Raw genomic sequence first — 16,034 nt, 5'->3', positions numbered from 1 at the left:
CGTTCAAGTTTGTCAATTTCTTTTTTAATGAACGGGTCCCACACTATGGAAGCATACTCTAGGACTGGGCGTACGAGGGAACGATAAGCCTGCAGCTTGACAGATGAAGGGGACTTCTTTAGCTTTCTACGTATAACGCAAAGTTTTTTGAAAGCTTTATTGTATATGTTGTTAATATGGGTGTCCCATTTGAGGTTGCTGTTAATTGTTATGCCTAAATATTTAACAGAAGTAATTGATTCAAGGTTCCGATTGCCAATGTGGTAAGTATAAAGTAGTGGTTTTCGTTTCAATGTTATTGTCATTGACACTGTTTTGGAAAAAATTATTTGCATTCCTCTATCGTCGCACCAGTCCGCGAGCTTACAAAGACTGTTGTTAAGTGTATCCTGGCATGAAGAACTCTTTACAGTGGAATAAATGACACAATCCTCAGCAAACAATTTCACCTTGACATTAGGATCCAAATTTTTAGCAATATCATTTACGTAGATAAGGAACAGCAGGGGTCCCAACACTGAGCCCTGTGGTACACCGGATAAAACAGGCAGGCTATTAGATTTCACACCATCGATTTCCACAAATTGAACACGATTCGCTAAATAAGCTTCAATCCAATGTACTATATCTTCTGGTAACCCAAGTGATTTAAGAATTTCAATTAGATTTGCATGTGGCACACGGTCAAATGCCTTTGACAAGTCTAGGAATATAGCGTCGATCTGCAGGCGGTCATCAATGGCACTGGCAAAGTCATGTACAATGGATAACAATTGAGCTTAGGTTGAAAACTTTCTACGAAAGCCGTGCTGAAAATCAACAAAAAATTTATTCGCTTCCAAGTGGTTAGATATGTGATTAGCGATAATATGCTCCAAGAGCTTACAACATGTGCTTATGAGGGAAATAGGTTTATAATTGTTAGGAGTAACTTTATCACCAGATTTAAACACTGGTATTACTTTGGCCGTGAGCCAGTCTTTCGGTACAGAGCTCTGTTTAAGAGATGCATTAAAAATAATGTATAGAAATTCAGAAGTTAGTTCTGAGTAGCGTCGAAGAAAATTGTTAGGCAAACCATTGGCTCCAGGCGATTTTTTTACGTCAATATCAAGCAACATAGTAAGAATTCCTTCACGACTAATTGAAATGTCAGGAATTGATTGAGATGTAGATAGCGTATACGACTTATCATGGACGCTGAGAACTGAAGGTGGAGTGAATGCTTTATAAAATGCGTCATTGAATTCATTGACGATATAATTAAAATTAGAACTTACGCTGTTGTTTATTCTCAGCTGCTGAACACTACAGTTAGAGTCAGACAGGAAACGCCAAAACTTGTCTGGGGAGCTTTTTAGGAATGTAATCATAGTCTGATTATGAAATTTGTCACGGGCGTTGCGAAGCTTGATGAGTAAAGCATCCCTTAAAGAGCGGAGTTCGGTACTGTGAGGTAGCTTATATTTGCGCTTGCGCTTTATTCTACGTTTGAGATCAATGATTTCACGAGTGATCCATGGATTATGACGTTTAGTTTTCTTTCTACGCGTCGGTACCAATTTATCGATACAATACTTAACAACAGAGTTAAACTTGTCCCAGAGAAGCATGACGTCATCATCATATTTGAATTCGTCGAGGGAAAGATGGAAGCATTCCAAGACGGATTCGTCATCAGCCGATGAAAAATCTAGAAAGGACTGCGTGACGGGTGTAACTTGGTCGTTTTTTTTGTATGTCTAAACACACATGTACAAGTTTGTGGTCAGCTATACCTTCAGTTAAGACAACAGTAGGGTTGTCCGACAAGCCTTTGATAAAAACAAGATCAAGAATTGATTGGGTGAGTTCTGTGACACGTATGGGATGTAGTACAACCTGTTTAAGATCATGAAAGAACGTAGAATCAAGAAGAACGTGTGCACTGTCAGCATCTTGAGAGCCAGAGATCGATAACTGTCCCCAATCAACGCAAGGTAGATTGAAGTCACCGGCCATCAAAAATTTATGATTAGGTCGGAGCATGCGCTCTAGGTTCCAAGGGATTCCACGAATGACACTGTGCTTTTGGGAGGCCGGTACACGACACCGACTAAAATAGAAAAATCTCGATATTTAACGTCACACCGAATGCTTTCATGTTGTGGTGTGTTTGGAAGCCGGACACAACTTATCTCCCTTTTTGTGATCTAGGCAACGCCCCATCCACGCCCAGTACGGTCATGTCTAATTATTTTGTGGGATGAAGGAATCATTTCGGAGTCATTTATCTCCGGTGCCAACCAAGTTTCTGTGACTGCCAAAATGTGTGGGTCATAGAGGATGAGGATATCTTCTAACTGGGTTGACGTGTTGGCAAGACTTCTTGCTTTAAGCAAGATAAAACGGAGCGTCTCTGTTTGCAATCAAGGACCATTTCTAGGGAAATCAATTTGAGGTAGCGTAACTGGCTGAAAGGTGGCCTCATTCCAAACGTAAACGCTATCGTCTACCCGAAGTCGCTCATAGTCCAGAGAAACTTTGGGGCCTTTAGCTTTACACTGTTTGCCATGTTGCCATAGTTTAGAACGTTTCTTTAAGGTAGCCGCACAAAAGTCGTGGCTAACAGAAATGGTTGAGCCTTTCAGTTTGAATGAATTGTGTAGGACGCGCAAGTTCTCATGTTAATCAAAGAAGTTCATTATGACTGGTCTATGTTTATCAGGCCGTTTTTTTCCTATTCTATGCACCCTTTCTACGGTACTGACCGATAATCCCAGCTTTACGCGGATTAGGTCTTCAGTAATTGCGTGCTTTAAAGTGCTCGGACTTTCATGATCAGATTTAGGAAGGCCAAAAACAACTAAATTGCGGCGCCGACTTCTGTCTTCAAAATCGTCCAATTTCTTTTGTTGCGCATTGATCACCTTCTTAAGAGAAGCAACTTCAGATTGCAATTGGCTGATTGCTTCGGTATGCTGAGTGAGCACTTTCAGCGTATCATTTAATTCATTGAAACGGGCACTCATAGATTTTTCGAGATCGGAATGCGACGTAGCTAGGTTATTAATAGATGCTTGTAAGGATGAGGACATATCGGAAAGAAGAAGCTTAATTTCATCCCTAGAAGGTTCGGGATTTTGCTCAATATCACCAGCAAGCAACAGCAAAAGCGCACTCCATGCATCATCAAGTAAAGAAATGCACTGTTGAGCGCACGGCAGGATGATAATACACCTATCATCACTACGAAAGCAACGACAGGAATAATGAGGACGCACCTGTACAAAGAACATTAGGCGGTTCATGGCTGCATCTGCGATGGTCTCGCCGTGCCCTCTGAAGGTGTGCTTAAATTGCCCGGGTATTTGTACTGTCAGTGGTGGTGCTGTAGGTCGGGGCTGATGAGCAGACTGCGTGACCAAGCCTCGGTTGATATCGGCAGCCACGTGGTCGACAAGAAGGATTCCGTCATCAAGACTGCAAGATGAGTTGACTGATGGTGCGCACAGGATTGAAGTGGTCAGCGTGACCTGTACAAAGAACATTAGGCGGTTCATGGCGGCATCTGCGATGGTCTCGCCGTGCCCTCTGAAGGTGTGCTTGAGTTGCCCGGGTATTTGTACTGTCAGCGGTGGTGCTGTAGGTCGGGGCTGATGAGCAGACTGCGTGACCAAGCCTCGGTTGATATCGGCAGCCACGTGGTCGACAAGAAGGATTCCGTCATCAAAACTGCAAGATGAGTTGACTGATGGTGCGCACAGGATTGAAGTGGTCAGCGTGACCTGTACAAAGAACATTAGGCGGTTCATGGCGGCATCTGCGATGGTCTCGCCGTGCCCTCTGAAGGTGTGCTTGAGTTGCCCGGGTATTTGTACTGTCAGCGGTGGTGCTGTAGGTCGGGGCTGATGAGCAGACTGCGTGACCAAGCCTCGGTTGATATCGGCAGCCACGTGGTCGACAAGAAGGATTCCGTCATCAAAACTGCAAGATGAGTTGACTGATGGTGCGCACAGGATTGAAGTGGTCAGCGTGACCTGTACAAAGAACATTAGGCGGTTCACGGCTGCATCTGCGATGGTCTCGCCGTGCCCTCTCAATATCAGTTATTTGCTGAATCTACTGTATATTTGTTTATTACTTCTCCAAACCTGGAAACAAAACAATACCAAAACTCAGAATCTGCAACACGAAAGTTTTGGGCTCACGTACTGCCTCCTTTCGCTTCGCTCACTGCTTATGTATATTGTTCTACAGAAAAAAAATGTACATCTCATGCGCAAACATCCATTTAATGTAGTAGCAGCGATTGACTGTTGTCCAGTAAAAGAATGGGACGTTTTATGGTCATCCATTGCATGTGAAGTGATGATACAGAGCTATATAGTCACCAGCTATAGGTGCCAGCTGAGTAGTATTGTCCACGTCAAAATCATGGAAGGGCGTATGCAACGCGAAAGTTTTGGAGGGCCTACAATGCACGCCTAAACTACAAACTTTATGGCGGTGCAATGTACGTCTGAATTATTGTTTTTAGGAACGTTCTATGGACATCCAACATTTTGTGCGCTGTAGGTCTGATAAATGAACTAAATGGATATTCAAACGGCAGCCAAAACTTTGAAGTCAGTTTACGTCCCTCAGAATTCTGTGCATTTAAGGGATGTCTATCGGACATCCCATTTCCGGCACACCAATCCGGCACATCTATTGGATGTTTGTGGCTATCTGGGGAGTGGCACGCACTGAATACATTTTTTTTCCTTTCTGCTGTGCCGTGATCCTTTGGCCAGACGTTGGTATTAAATACAGACATTAAGAGAAGTCCGGGCTTCCCACTTGTACTAGTGAACTTGTTTTCACCACAGATCTATAATCCCTTATACGTCTTCCCGTAGCAGTGGTTTTATGGCCAGCGCGCTTGTAGGAGCACGTGACAGCGTTAATATTTACCCTTGGACGGGAATCGCTGCATTCAAAGGATGTCCATAGAGCTGTGACAGCACTGTTGTGCGGCGAACCACACGCAATAGTAGCGATGCACTTAAAATGTGAAGGCAATAAGCCATACGTGCCTGCGCACACGCCCAAGAGCTTCGAAGCGATCCTTGCCAGGAAGGCACTTCTTGCGCAAGCACACTTTTAGTTTCCCTGCTTGCCAGCAACGTCATGCCTTACCCATTTATATCTGTTGCAAACTCGCGTTTCTGTGTCCGTCCGACATTTTAGTTATGCTGATAGTCGTTCTCCTCATCAGTCCACCTCTTCTCCTTCACCATAGGGCAAAGCAGAACAAATCTTGTGCCGCCACGACCATTGCGATTCAAACTCGTGTATCTCAGTGAATTTTTGTAGCACTGCAATATCACATAAAAGCAAACGGTGTTACACCAGTGCAACAAGCAGAAAAATGCTGACTTTAAGCTCAGTATTCTGAAAGTGCTTTAGTGTCCTTGCGGTCCCTTATTTGTGTTCCCTGTGCTTATATGTGCCTTCAGTCTTAACAAATGAAGAACAAGGTCAATACAGGAGCCAACTTTTCGACAAGTGCACTTGTCTTTTTCAGTTAAGGCCACATATGCTTTCCTAGGCACAGTATCATTAGGTAGGGTTCTTCTGAAGGGGAGAGGGGGTAAGGTGGGTGGACGAGGCAACGACCGAGGGTGTGTTAGCAGCGAAGGTGTAGAACTGAAAACGTAAGCTATTCTACGTCGGTGGAGGAATGTCAGGTAGCACCGTGTGTCAGCCGGTTAACGTTGACGAAAAGAACCTATAGTGACAGCTTCCTTTTTCGTGGAAGGGGCCTGGAATATGACGGGGGAGGGGGGATTATTGGCTTCGCTGGAGGTCACTGAACTATCGGTCTCTCTGCAAGGTAAAATAGAAGAGGCGGTAGAAGTGGAGCACCACTGCGAGGCCCGGCGGCTTCCGCAAACTTGTGCACGAAGCAGGGGAAGTAAGAATACAAGCCAACAAAGCTCCATACATCCTTGGCGCTAGTCAGCAAGGAAAATTTCTGCACAGCCCAAACTTGATCTGTCTGGGCGCACGCCGGAAAAGTCGACAAGATGGTTAAGAATAGTGATTTTGCGATGACCGAAGTGACACTTAGACGAATTACGCTGGAGGCCGGCTTTTACAAATATAGAAAGAACTAATAATAGACGCTCGAGGCATGTGGCAAGCAGAAGAGCGAGAACGATGACGTCACCTAGGTAACAAAAATCAGATGGACCACTTGAATCCATGCAGAAATGCGTCCAACATGGGTTCGAGCATGGCTGGGGCATACAAAAGCCAAAGGACCTGACTTTGAACTGGTAAAGGCTTTCTGGTGTTACAAAGGCTGTCTTCTCGCGCTCCATATCGTCTACAGAAATTTGCGAGTAGCCGGAAAGAAGGTCGATGGAATAAAAATATTTGAAACGGTGAAGGCAGTCCAGGGCGTTATGAATGCGTGGGAGTGGGTAAAAATTTTCTTTTAGTTCTCTTGTTCAAGTGCGGGTAGGCCACACAGACTCTAGTCGTCCTCTTTAACTGCAGCTACAGAGGACGCCCACGGGCTTGAATATGGCTCAACTATTCCTCGAGAAAGCACCTTTTCGACTTCCGCTTGAATTATTTGTCGCCTATGCAAGGACACCCGATATGCTCCCCAGTGAATCTTATGGGCGTCGCGACTCTCTTAGGGATATCGCAATGGAGGTCTGCCCTAAAGGGCGACCATTCAAGGAAAAAAATGTCGCTAAATGAGGTGAGCAAACAACGAAACTGGCCGGCGTGCTCAGGTGCAATATCTGGAGATATCATGCCTGAGAAGCCGGGCAACGCAGCCGGTGAAGGCGGAGAGAGACCGCGAGACGACGTTTCAGTAGTCAAGGCTGATAGCTGGTAGTTCTCGCAAGATGACAGCGTGCCTAAGGCTATGTCGTGCGGTAGAACGTGGCTGTATGGTACGAAGTTTAAAAGGGGAAGGCACGTGGAGTTGTCCCTAACATTGATGACAGTGTGAGGAAGCGCAGACGATGTAATCACCATTAGGCATAGGTGGGTTGGGTGAAAGAAGGGCGCGCGTCATAGCTTGTGGGGTAAGACGAATGTTCTGAGTAGAACACAGTCTGCTGGAATCTTCCTCAGGACGGTCAGAAGTGCAGGGCAAATCGAGATGGACAAGTCTCGCGGAGCTTTCAATCAATGCTGAGGTCGCTGATAGACAATGAAGGCCCAAATTGACGTCGTGAGGATATTCTTCAACAACAGTCAAAACAACAGAGGTCTGACGACCGGTGGTTACCGGTGGCCCCAGTGATTACTCTGGAACATTCGACGAGTGATGTATGAAAGCCGACGCGCTTGACCCGATGATCAGATTTTCGACGATCGCCGACTGTGTTCGCCGTTTTACTTGAGCATGGAGTGCATCCTGTTTTTCTGCGCACAGGCTTGCCCAATAAAGTTAGTTTCGCCATTCGCAGATTTGTTGCTTTGTCCTCAACCGTCACTACCGCGTGACAATATCAACAAAAGCAATAGGGCTTACTTATTAGTTTATGGCACATATAAATCATAGAGCTTCCGGCTATATTCTGCAAGTGCCTGCTAGAAGCAGAATAGTTCTTACTCTCCATGTTTTATAGTTCCCGAGTTGTGTTCGAGATTTAGGCATAGGCGGCCCTAAAAAGAGTCCAGCTCTCATAATCGTGGCCCAGTGGGTAGGACACCGGCTCGGTTGCGGGAGTTGCGTGGTTGGATCTCCACCGCCGTACACCCGCAGATCTATAATATGGGTACAAGATGTCACTCGGCCAGGTGTCCTGCTTTCGAGGGGGGCGTTGTTTGGGAGAATTTCGTACAGAGCGCTGTGCTCAATAATATGTCTTGCGGCTTCATGCAGCTAACTTTCAATAGGTGTGTGTCTTTCCAAGCGTCTGGAGCTCTCCTAGTCGCCGAGCAGCTGTCCAGGAGTGCACTGGTACTTTTCTTACCAGTAGGTACCTAGCACAGCGCTCGGCTGGCTGCCACAGCAGTGGCGGATACTCGGCTCTTTCACGAAAGCTGCAGTGGGGAAAAGACGCGCCCAGAGATCAGGGTTGCCCAGAATATCTATAGGGCCCCCTTTCAAAATGAGAACCAATCTAAACAACCGATCGCCAAGTAGTGGTATATCGCAGTGGTGGTGGAATGGCTTTTCGATCGCTGCAATACGGTGTGTGGATACATTTCTTTAATGCTAATTTCAGTAAAGTTGACATTCATAATGAGATGGCTTCTCGACAAATATTTTTTTTCTTTCAGTTCGACGTGTACAGCAAGCCATGGTCATTGGATTGTTCCTCGCTGGTAAATTCTCTGAAGGTAAGGCAGCCAGATGTAGAGATTGCCATTGATCAAGCAATTGTTATTACTAATGAAAAAAGTTGAGTTTCTTGGTGATACATACGAGCAGTAAATGCAAAGCGCTGCTCACAAGACAAGAAATGGCAATAGATGCTTGTGTCCTGTCACTTTTCAAGGAATTTGTGCTGTCTTTTCACTGTCCTCGTGGGCACGTGCTGTATTTACTGTTTCTAATTCTTATTCTACATTGACAACTTCACCACAGCGCATGCAACAGAGAATCAATGCACAAAAGACTAACAGCAGTGTGTGTTTTCTGCATACATCCCTTGTCGAATGCAGCGCAGTTCACCTTGTTTTATTTTGGGAGTAGAAGGAATTTACTTATTAAGGTGTGACCTTCAGTAGCATCGAGGTGTGAGTGGGGTGCCTACAGGAAAAATAACTGTTTTCTATTAGTACAAAATAAATTACAAATTATTTAGCAAACATACTGATTTGTTGAGTATCTAAGTAGGACACGATGAGGCTGACTTCGAGCAAACAAAAGAGGCCTCGGTTTATGGAGCGCTCGTACTTAAAGTGCAAACGGAAAGGGAGCAAAATGAATGTACAGAATGTGTACAGTTATAAGTACCGGCATTGAATGTATCCCGACAAGTCTAGATTAGCATATCGATACACATACAAGGTATGCAGATAGATATTTTAGGAGAAAATTTCATATTAGGAGCACACGAGAATCGTATCTTATTCTGTGCATCAAATATATTTATACACTGTTTAAAAAAACTTGGAGGACGCTTAAGTTTCTACTTTAAACGGAAGCTGAAAGGTTTTCCAGAAAAATGAGTGAAGAGCTGTACGTGATGGTTTTCAACCCTCCGAATTCGAATATCGCGTCGATATTGAGCGAAAGGAAGCGCCAACAGATGTTATTTCGACGGCAAGTGCAGCAGCAGACTCGAGGCAGCTCGCGCGACTCGTTTCCGCCTGTGATTGATCGGTCGCTTCGTGACGTCACCAATGGTGTTCGTCCGGACCGACCGCTGCCGCTACACATGAAGCACGGTGCAAGGTAGTTTTGTGTTGTTTTGCTGAGACGGTAATGAAAAATTTCGAGAGCTTGCGTTAGTCTGAGGAGTTCGGCGTTAAGTACAAACCGCATGAGAGCGATTTTGCGCGCGACAGCGACGGGAAACGGCTTCCAGCGACAAAAGGGACCGTCGCTCGAACACATCGCTCGGTCTTGTCGCTCAATCACTTGTTTCTAGAAATCTAAAACGTGTCGCTCGCCGCACGGAAGTGCTATGAGCGACTAGCCAATAGCGCGAAGCCTGATCTCGATGTACATAACCAAAAACTACTGATTGTCGCACGGAACGGGCAAACTATTGAATTTTACACGTGCAAGAATAATAACCTAGTGCAAGACCTTCAGAAATATTTTATGCTCCTCTTTACAGTAAAATACCTCAACTTAAATAATTAAAGCACGCGTCAAGCTAGCTTCGGCGCGTATGTTGCTGCCCTCATACCGGGAAATCGTCGCTCAAAGCCGTCGCTCGTTTGGAGTTCGGCTTCGGTAGGCGACGAGTGAACGCGGCAGTCATGTCCATTGCCTCGCTTGTCGCTTTCGCGTGCAAGATCGCTTGCATGGGTGTATACTTTACTCCCTACATGTACGAGCCGATTGCGAAGAGCCGGCCTCTCCAAGAAGCAAAAAATGCTAGTGCAAGCAGCGCTGTCGATGCGAACAAGCCGAAGTGCTATCATGTTCTCGTGTTGGAAATGTTCTTTGGTGAGTATGTTTTTTGCTAAGCTGCACTCAGCGATCCAGTGAGTACGTTTCCAGGCAAACAACTGTAGTGTTATGTTCTTGCATGCCTGCTCGCAGCAATGATGCGATCTACGGCATTTGTGCGCTACCCCAAAGCTGTCGGCAATGTACAGAGACTGTTTAAACGCCGGAAAAGTTTAGCGGCTCTTGTAGCACGTGTAGTGTAGAACCTTCATCAGCGCGTCATCCACAGGCTACTCGTAACCGGCGAATTCCGTCGGCTGCATGAGATGATTGGGTTCTCTATGTGCTCGACAGCAGGGGGAGCGCAACGTCTTGGCGTGAGCTGGCTTTCCAACACATGCAAACTTTACACGTGCACTGCGTTATGGTAGCTGCACGCAGGCCGCTTAACAACACACGTACGATTAGAAAATTCGCGGCGCTTGGCGACGAAAGCTGCGTCAAGGGTGGAAGATAAACATGCACCTTCTGTCCAGCATGCTAACGCGAAGCAGAGCCCAAAGCACGCATTATTGATAAACGTTGGTAGTAATCGTGGTCACGGAAGTGGTTAGAGCACAACAGTCTTCTTCTTGAGCGCTTGAAATTATTTCGCTTAACAGCAGCCCCCCCCCCCCCTTAGCCGAAAACTTAGACAACGTCATCGCGGCCGCTCGTTTTCGTGCAACTGTAGGCTGCAGAGAACGCCGGGATTGCCGGCCCACCATTTCAATTGATGGTGCGCACGTTAACTACCACTCTACATAGACACAAATAAAGGAATGCAGGGTCGAGCGAAGCAGCTTATGACGGCACGCCCGCAGAAACAAGCGCGGTCAGGCATGATCGGGGAACTGCGAAGGAACGGAACGCCAGTGCTGACGTCACTACGCCGCGGTTTCCAGTCTCCGCTTGCATCGTCAGCATAAGCAGCAGCGCGCGGCGTTCGACGGGGGGCGGAGCGACAGCGTGATCTTAAGCGACAATTACGTCGCTCCTAAGTGAAAAATCCCCCCGAAAATTTTGCCTGCATGGATTATAAGATTCCCGCATCCGTATATGAGCGTCTTATTGAATTTGACAGATTCTTCAGCTTCCCTTTAAGAGTGGAAAGCAATAGCATTCAAAGATCCCTGACTCCTTCTCACGCCTTCGGAAACTGCAGCTTATGCAACCGTAACGTTTACCGAGAAACGATGGCGGCGAACGCAGTGCACGAAGGCAAGGTTTCTGGTAGAAACTCGGCCCCTTGCGTGTGCCGATTCGGGAGGCGTGCATAGCTGTGCCAAAAACAAATTACATAATTTTCAGGTTTCTGTGATTTTTTCGCACTTGTAATGTTGAAGTCTGAGAAACACAAAAGGCACGCACTTTCGGTGTTTTGTATCATGACATGTTATTTTATGCTCCCATTCTAAGAATTGCGAGGAATAACTTTGTCAGGAATATGGGACAAGGTATGAGCAACTTTAGGGATAGAATGGTGTGGCAATATAACCCGCTTATACAACATGTCATATAACAAGATGTGGCATATACCTAAGCATATATGAAACTTTCCGCTCACGGACAACCCCGCTGACGCCGACACCGACAACGTATTTTCGGCGACATCGAGTTAAAATTACAATTTTAAGGACCTAATTTCTTGAGAGATAATTTCGTTACGTTCAACCCATCACCATAAAAAGCGCCTTAATTTGATCTCATCACCAATAATGCTAATAATGTATACTATGTGAACCAGAATAGGAAGCTGTGAGTTGGTTCGGTGTTTTTGTTAGTAAGTAGATTGTTGAATTGATAGTACAGAAAATAATTTTGTGGAATAGTAAGACGGTACAGTGATTAGGTCACAAGCGCGGGGGTTTGAATGAGGCGGTAATATATGATTTAATTGGAAAAAAAAATAGGGCAAGGGCTGGAGACGAAGAGACGTGTAGCTGTACAGACATACATGGACAGCTAAGGATAGTAAGCTAAACAATATATCGGCGAATCACAATCGGTGCTCCTTATGTATACGTTGAATGTTTATCTGAAGTATTGTTCACGGAAGGAAAGGCAGTTTTTGAGCATTGAGTGGGAGTGAGAAGTAACATGCCCACGTATTACAGGACGTGGATGGTTGAATCCTGCGCGTCTCCCGATAGGCTTACGTAGTACATGTTGGCGATTAAGGTGAAAGTCTAGGGTATGAGGCTCTGCTGCCGAAACTTTATGGACCTTTTTTACGGCAATCACGTGGACACCGCCATGTTTGATCACGTGATGACGCGTTCATTCGTTGCCTCATCTGCCTCCGTTGGATGGATGATTACAATGGATGTGCATGACACCGGTGCGGCGAAGCAAACTTCTGGTTCAGTGTATATAGCATACGGTAACTGGTTGGACGACACGAAGCTTTGACCAGAGGAAAAGCAAGCGCTGTCGGTGCTCAATACGCCTTGTCCAATCAGCGCGAGCCGCGTATACAGTGCTTGTACTAAAGGTGGGGCTATGTATCCGAAGCTACCCAAACGTTCTGCTTATTAATTAAATCAAGTTCAGTCTGTTGCGCTAAGTTCTTTGTTGGCAAACGCATTGAAACAGCTGATTTTAATGTTCCTCACCTTTAAACGTGATAAACGTCCCTCAGTGCGATCACTATAGCATTGTTCATTTGCTGCCTAATTGCCCGCGGGTTTGGTTCGTTGCGATAGATTTTTCTTACTGTGCACAAGACTTGCGAGGTAGATGTTCTTTAATATTTATTAACTTGTAGCAAAGACGTATTATCACTAGTCACTCGCATACTCTATTGACCGTGACGAAACGTTCATCTTGGACCGTTCGTGAGCTGTCCGTGTAGTCGCCGCCACCCATGCTTCAACACATTGATTCAAGAGTGTGCCCACTCATTCTTGTACGTTGGCTCCACAGTGGACGTAAGTGTGGAGTGTTAGTTGGGGCGGATTTGTGTGGATAACGTGCATGAAACTTACTGTGCCAGGAAGCGGAGTCACTCCCTTCGTCAGTGTTTAAAGGGACATTGAAGACAAATACAAAGTCGGTGCCGACTGTTTAAATACCATAAATACCATTCCAGAAACCTTGCGACGCTTGTTTAGTGCAAAGAAAAGACTTAGTTTACGAGAAAATTGCATATGAAGGGCACCAATATCTTTTTTCGAAATTCAAATCTGCCCCCGCCCAATGGGGGGAGAGGGGAGGGAGTGGTAATGTGGCATACGCCATCACCACCCTTTGCGGCCTCCGGTGATTTAAAATGGCGCCCCACAGATGGCGGTTTACCGAGCCAAGACAGAGCGGCGGATTCGCTGCTGCAGCTGCTTTTTGGTCAAGTGGCGAACACCGTTCGGGCAACCCGCGACATCGTAGGGAAGTTGAAATCTCTGCTACTTGCAGTTTGTGCGAGTTTCGCGAGCCAGCAGAAGCAGCGCAGCACTACATGATAACGAAACTACTGAAACGCGAAAGCGTGGGCGGCGCATAGTCGAGCGAAAACGAAACCTTTCAGCCGCCCGCGTCGTTGGCAAGAGTAACTTCAATTAGTTCCTTTTTCGAAAAAAAAATGACACAGAACTGGACAAGTAGCACTTTCTTTCGTGTGATAATACAACACAAGGATTTCCTTTTTTTTCTTTTTTTTGTGTGACGAGTGGTTGAGTACTACTGACAGAATTTAACTGAGGACTGCTTTCGTTGTCGGGCATGTATATGAATTTCGGGGGGTCTCTAATCATGTCCGGCATTTACCTCAATTTCTCGATTATTATGGCTCTGTTCGCGATACTATTGACGTCTGAGAGTTTCTCGAGCACTAATTTACCACTTTAGTTCGACTTGATATTTGCCTTTAGTTTCTCCTTACCCAGCGGAAGACATTCTTCCCGGCGCTCCGGGATTTAAGTGCTTTCTTTGGAGGTCTGCGATTCAACGCTTATACAACGTAATTTTTTTACCCTCGAGGGAAGCCGTGCATCTCTAAGGGCCGGCCAAACAGACTCCTTCTGTTGCAGCGGTCCGTCAACTTGACCACACAGACTGGTCACTTGCGGCCCTTAATATGCAAGTCAGTATTATTGCAGCCAACTAATGCACGTGTCTTCCCTTTACCGCTCCACATTTTGCACCATGAATGCAGCGCAGCGCGTTAGCGGCCAACCGTTTGCATTTCTGACAGCTGATCGCTTTCGCTGAGTTGAGCGCTGCGCGCAGCCGAAACTGCCATCTCGTTTCTTTAGGCCAAACTGCTCCACGAAAAGAGTCCGTACCACACTGCTGTAGCATCACAGCCACGGCCTTATCAAAGTGGAGAGCAGACACGCAAGGCAGAAGGAGTGACGAGGATGTACAGTCGAGCGCGATTTGAAGGTTATCGTGCTAGCGTCGGCGGGAAAATGAACAGCGCCATGGCCCAGAATTCTCTGCCGAGGCGAGGGAGGTATCAGGCCAGGTTCCCTCACTCTTTTTGCTGATCCTTCAGCAGCCATCACTCCCTGCTGGGCTATCAGTTTCTTTTTAGAGCGCAGCTCTTTGGCGTCCGTTCCTGGGTTTCGCGTCGTCGTCGTCGTCGGCCTCGTAACCAGCTCCGCCCCCCTTTCATCCCCCCAGCGCTAGCAGCGACCGACTGATACCGCTGGATGCCGCTGACGCCGCTAGAGAGTCAAGATAACGTGACTGCATAGAACACCGTCGCCGCCATGCAAAAGAGGAGGAAAGGGTCCCCCCCCCCTGTTCTTGTGTGGCGGATAGGGTGCTCTTCAGTTGCCGACGCGCCGGTTATTCGTTGTCCCTGAAACCAACTCCGCAGCTGGGGTTGACTCACTATCGGCGTCAGCGGCATCAGTCAGTCGCTGCTATCTCTTCCCTCCTCCCTTTATCGTGTTGTCCGCTTGCTGCGCGCGCTTCTTCCCCCATCGTTTGCCGCTGGGTGTACACGCCGCCCCCCTGCCCCCTCTTCCTGCGAGTCTCCGGTTGTCAAAGCGCCGGCTCGAACTTAATTCCTTTCTTCGCTCCTCCTCCAATGCAACCCCTGTGCGGTGGCAATCAGAGAGCCAGATCGGTGGCGGCGGATCTGTATATGTGCACCGCCCGAGCCGAAATTGCCGCTGCCGTTCGCCCTGTGCGGTGGCAGTCAGAGAGCCAGATCGGTGGCGGCTTGACATAAAGACAAACAGCAATTTCCTAAAACTTATGCGGAAGAACATCCCGTTCCTCTCGCTCGTAACGCGTCCCACGGCTGTGACAACCTCGCGAGGCACTTGTATAGATCTCGTCTTTGAGAATCAAGCATTGGTGTACCAAGTCGAACATATATCAGTCTATTTCTCCGACCACAAAGCTTCCTTCATGACTGTCAAGAACTGTTAGTGGAGTCTTTGTTAAAGGAATACGTGTGAAACATAAAAACAAAATTCTGTGATAGCGCATACATGTGTTGCTCGATTTCTTTGCCTCAATCTATCGAAAAGGTGCAACAGCTTATTTGCTGCGCTCAAATTTCGCATTAGGAAGTAACGTAATCGTCGGTAATTTTTTTTGTTTTGGTTCTGCGAACAGGCAGTAATCGTAGTGCGCACGACGTGTTCTTCGGTATTATCTGAAATTGGACGCTACGAAGCTGTATCTAGCCTTTGTAACGCCATTGCTGCTGAGCCAGGAAGAATGGGTGACCAAGAACATTAGCTTAAGCCCGCGATGCATCCGTCATGTGCGGCCTCCCTCCACTTCTTATTTTATTTTTGAGGGCGCCAACCAAGGAAAACGACGAAGGACGCAGAAAGTAAAAAGGCCAGTTTGGTTAAAATGCTCGATATCTCTATTATTTTTCCTAGTGTTCGCGCCGCCAATTGTACTATGACGAAATATTGTAGCCAGGTATGTCCTAAACATTTTAAAACTGAATATGTCTTATGTGCGATCG

General features: G+C 46.5%; 1 protein-coding gene across 1 annotated transcript in view; it reads left to right on the top strand.

Moving 5' to 3' along the window:
* Window positions 1-16,034, top strand: part of LOC142578521 (uncharacterized) — a 226,168-nt gene that overhangs the window by 18,599 nt on the left and 191,535 nt on the right. Inside the window, exon 5 of the mRNA XM_075687899.1 lies at window positions 8,278-8,337. Coding sequence (XP_075544014.1) covers window positions 8,278-8,337 — 60 coding nt within the window. The remainder of the gene's footprint in view (window positions 1-8,277; window positions 8,338-16,034) is intronic.

The sequence above is a fragment of the Dermacentor variabilis genome, chromosome 4 (assembly GCF_050947875.1).
Source record: "Dermacentor variabilis isolate Ectoservices chromosome 4, ASM5094787v1, whole genome shotgun sequence".
NCBI classification, from domain to species: Eukaryota; Metazoa; Arthropoda; class Arachnida; order Ixodida; family Ixodidae; genus Dermacentor; species Dermacentor variabilis.
This window is presented reverse-complemented; position numbering and strand designations above follow the sequence as displayed.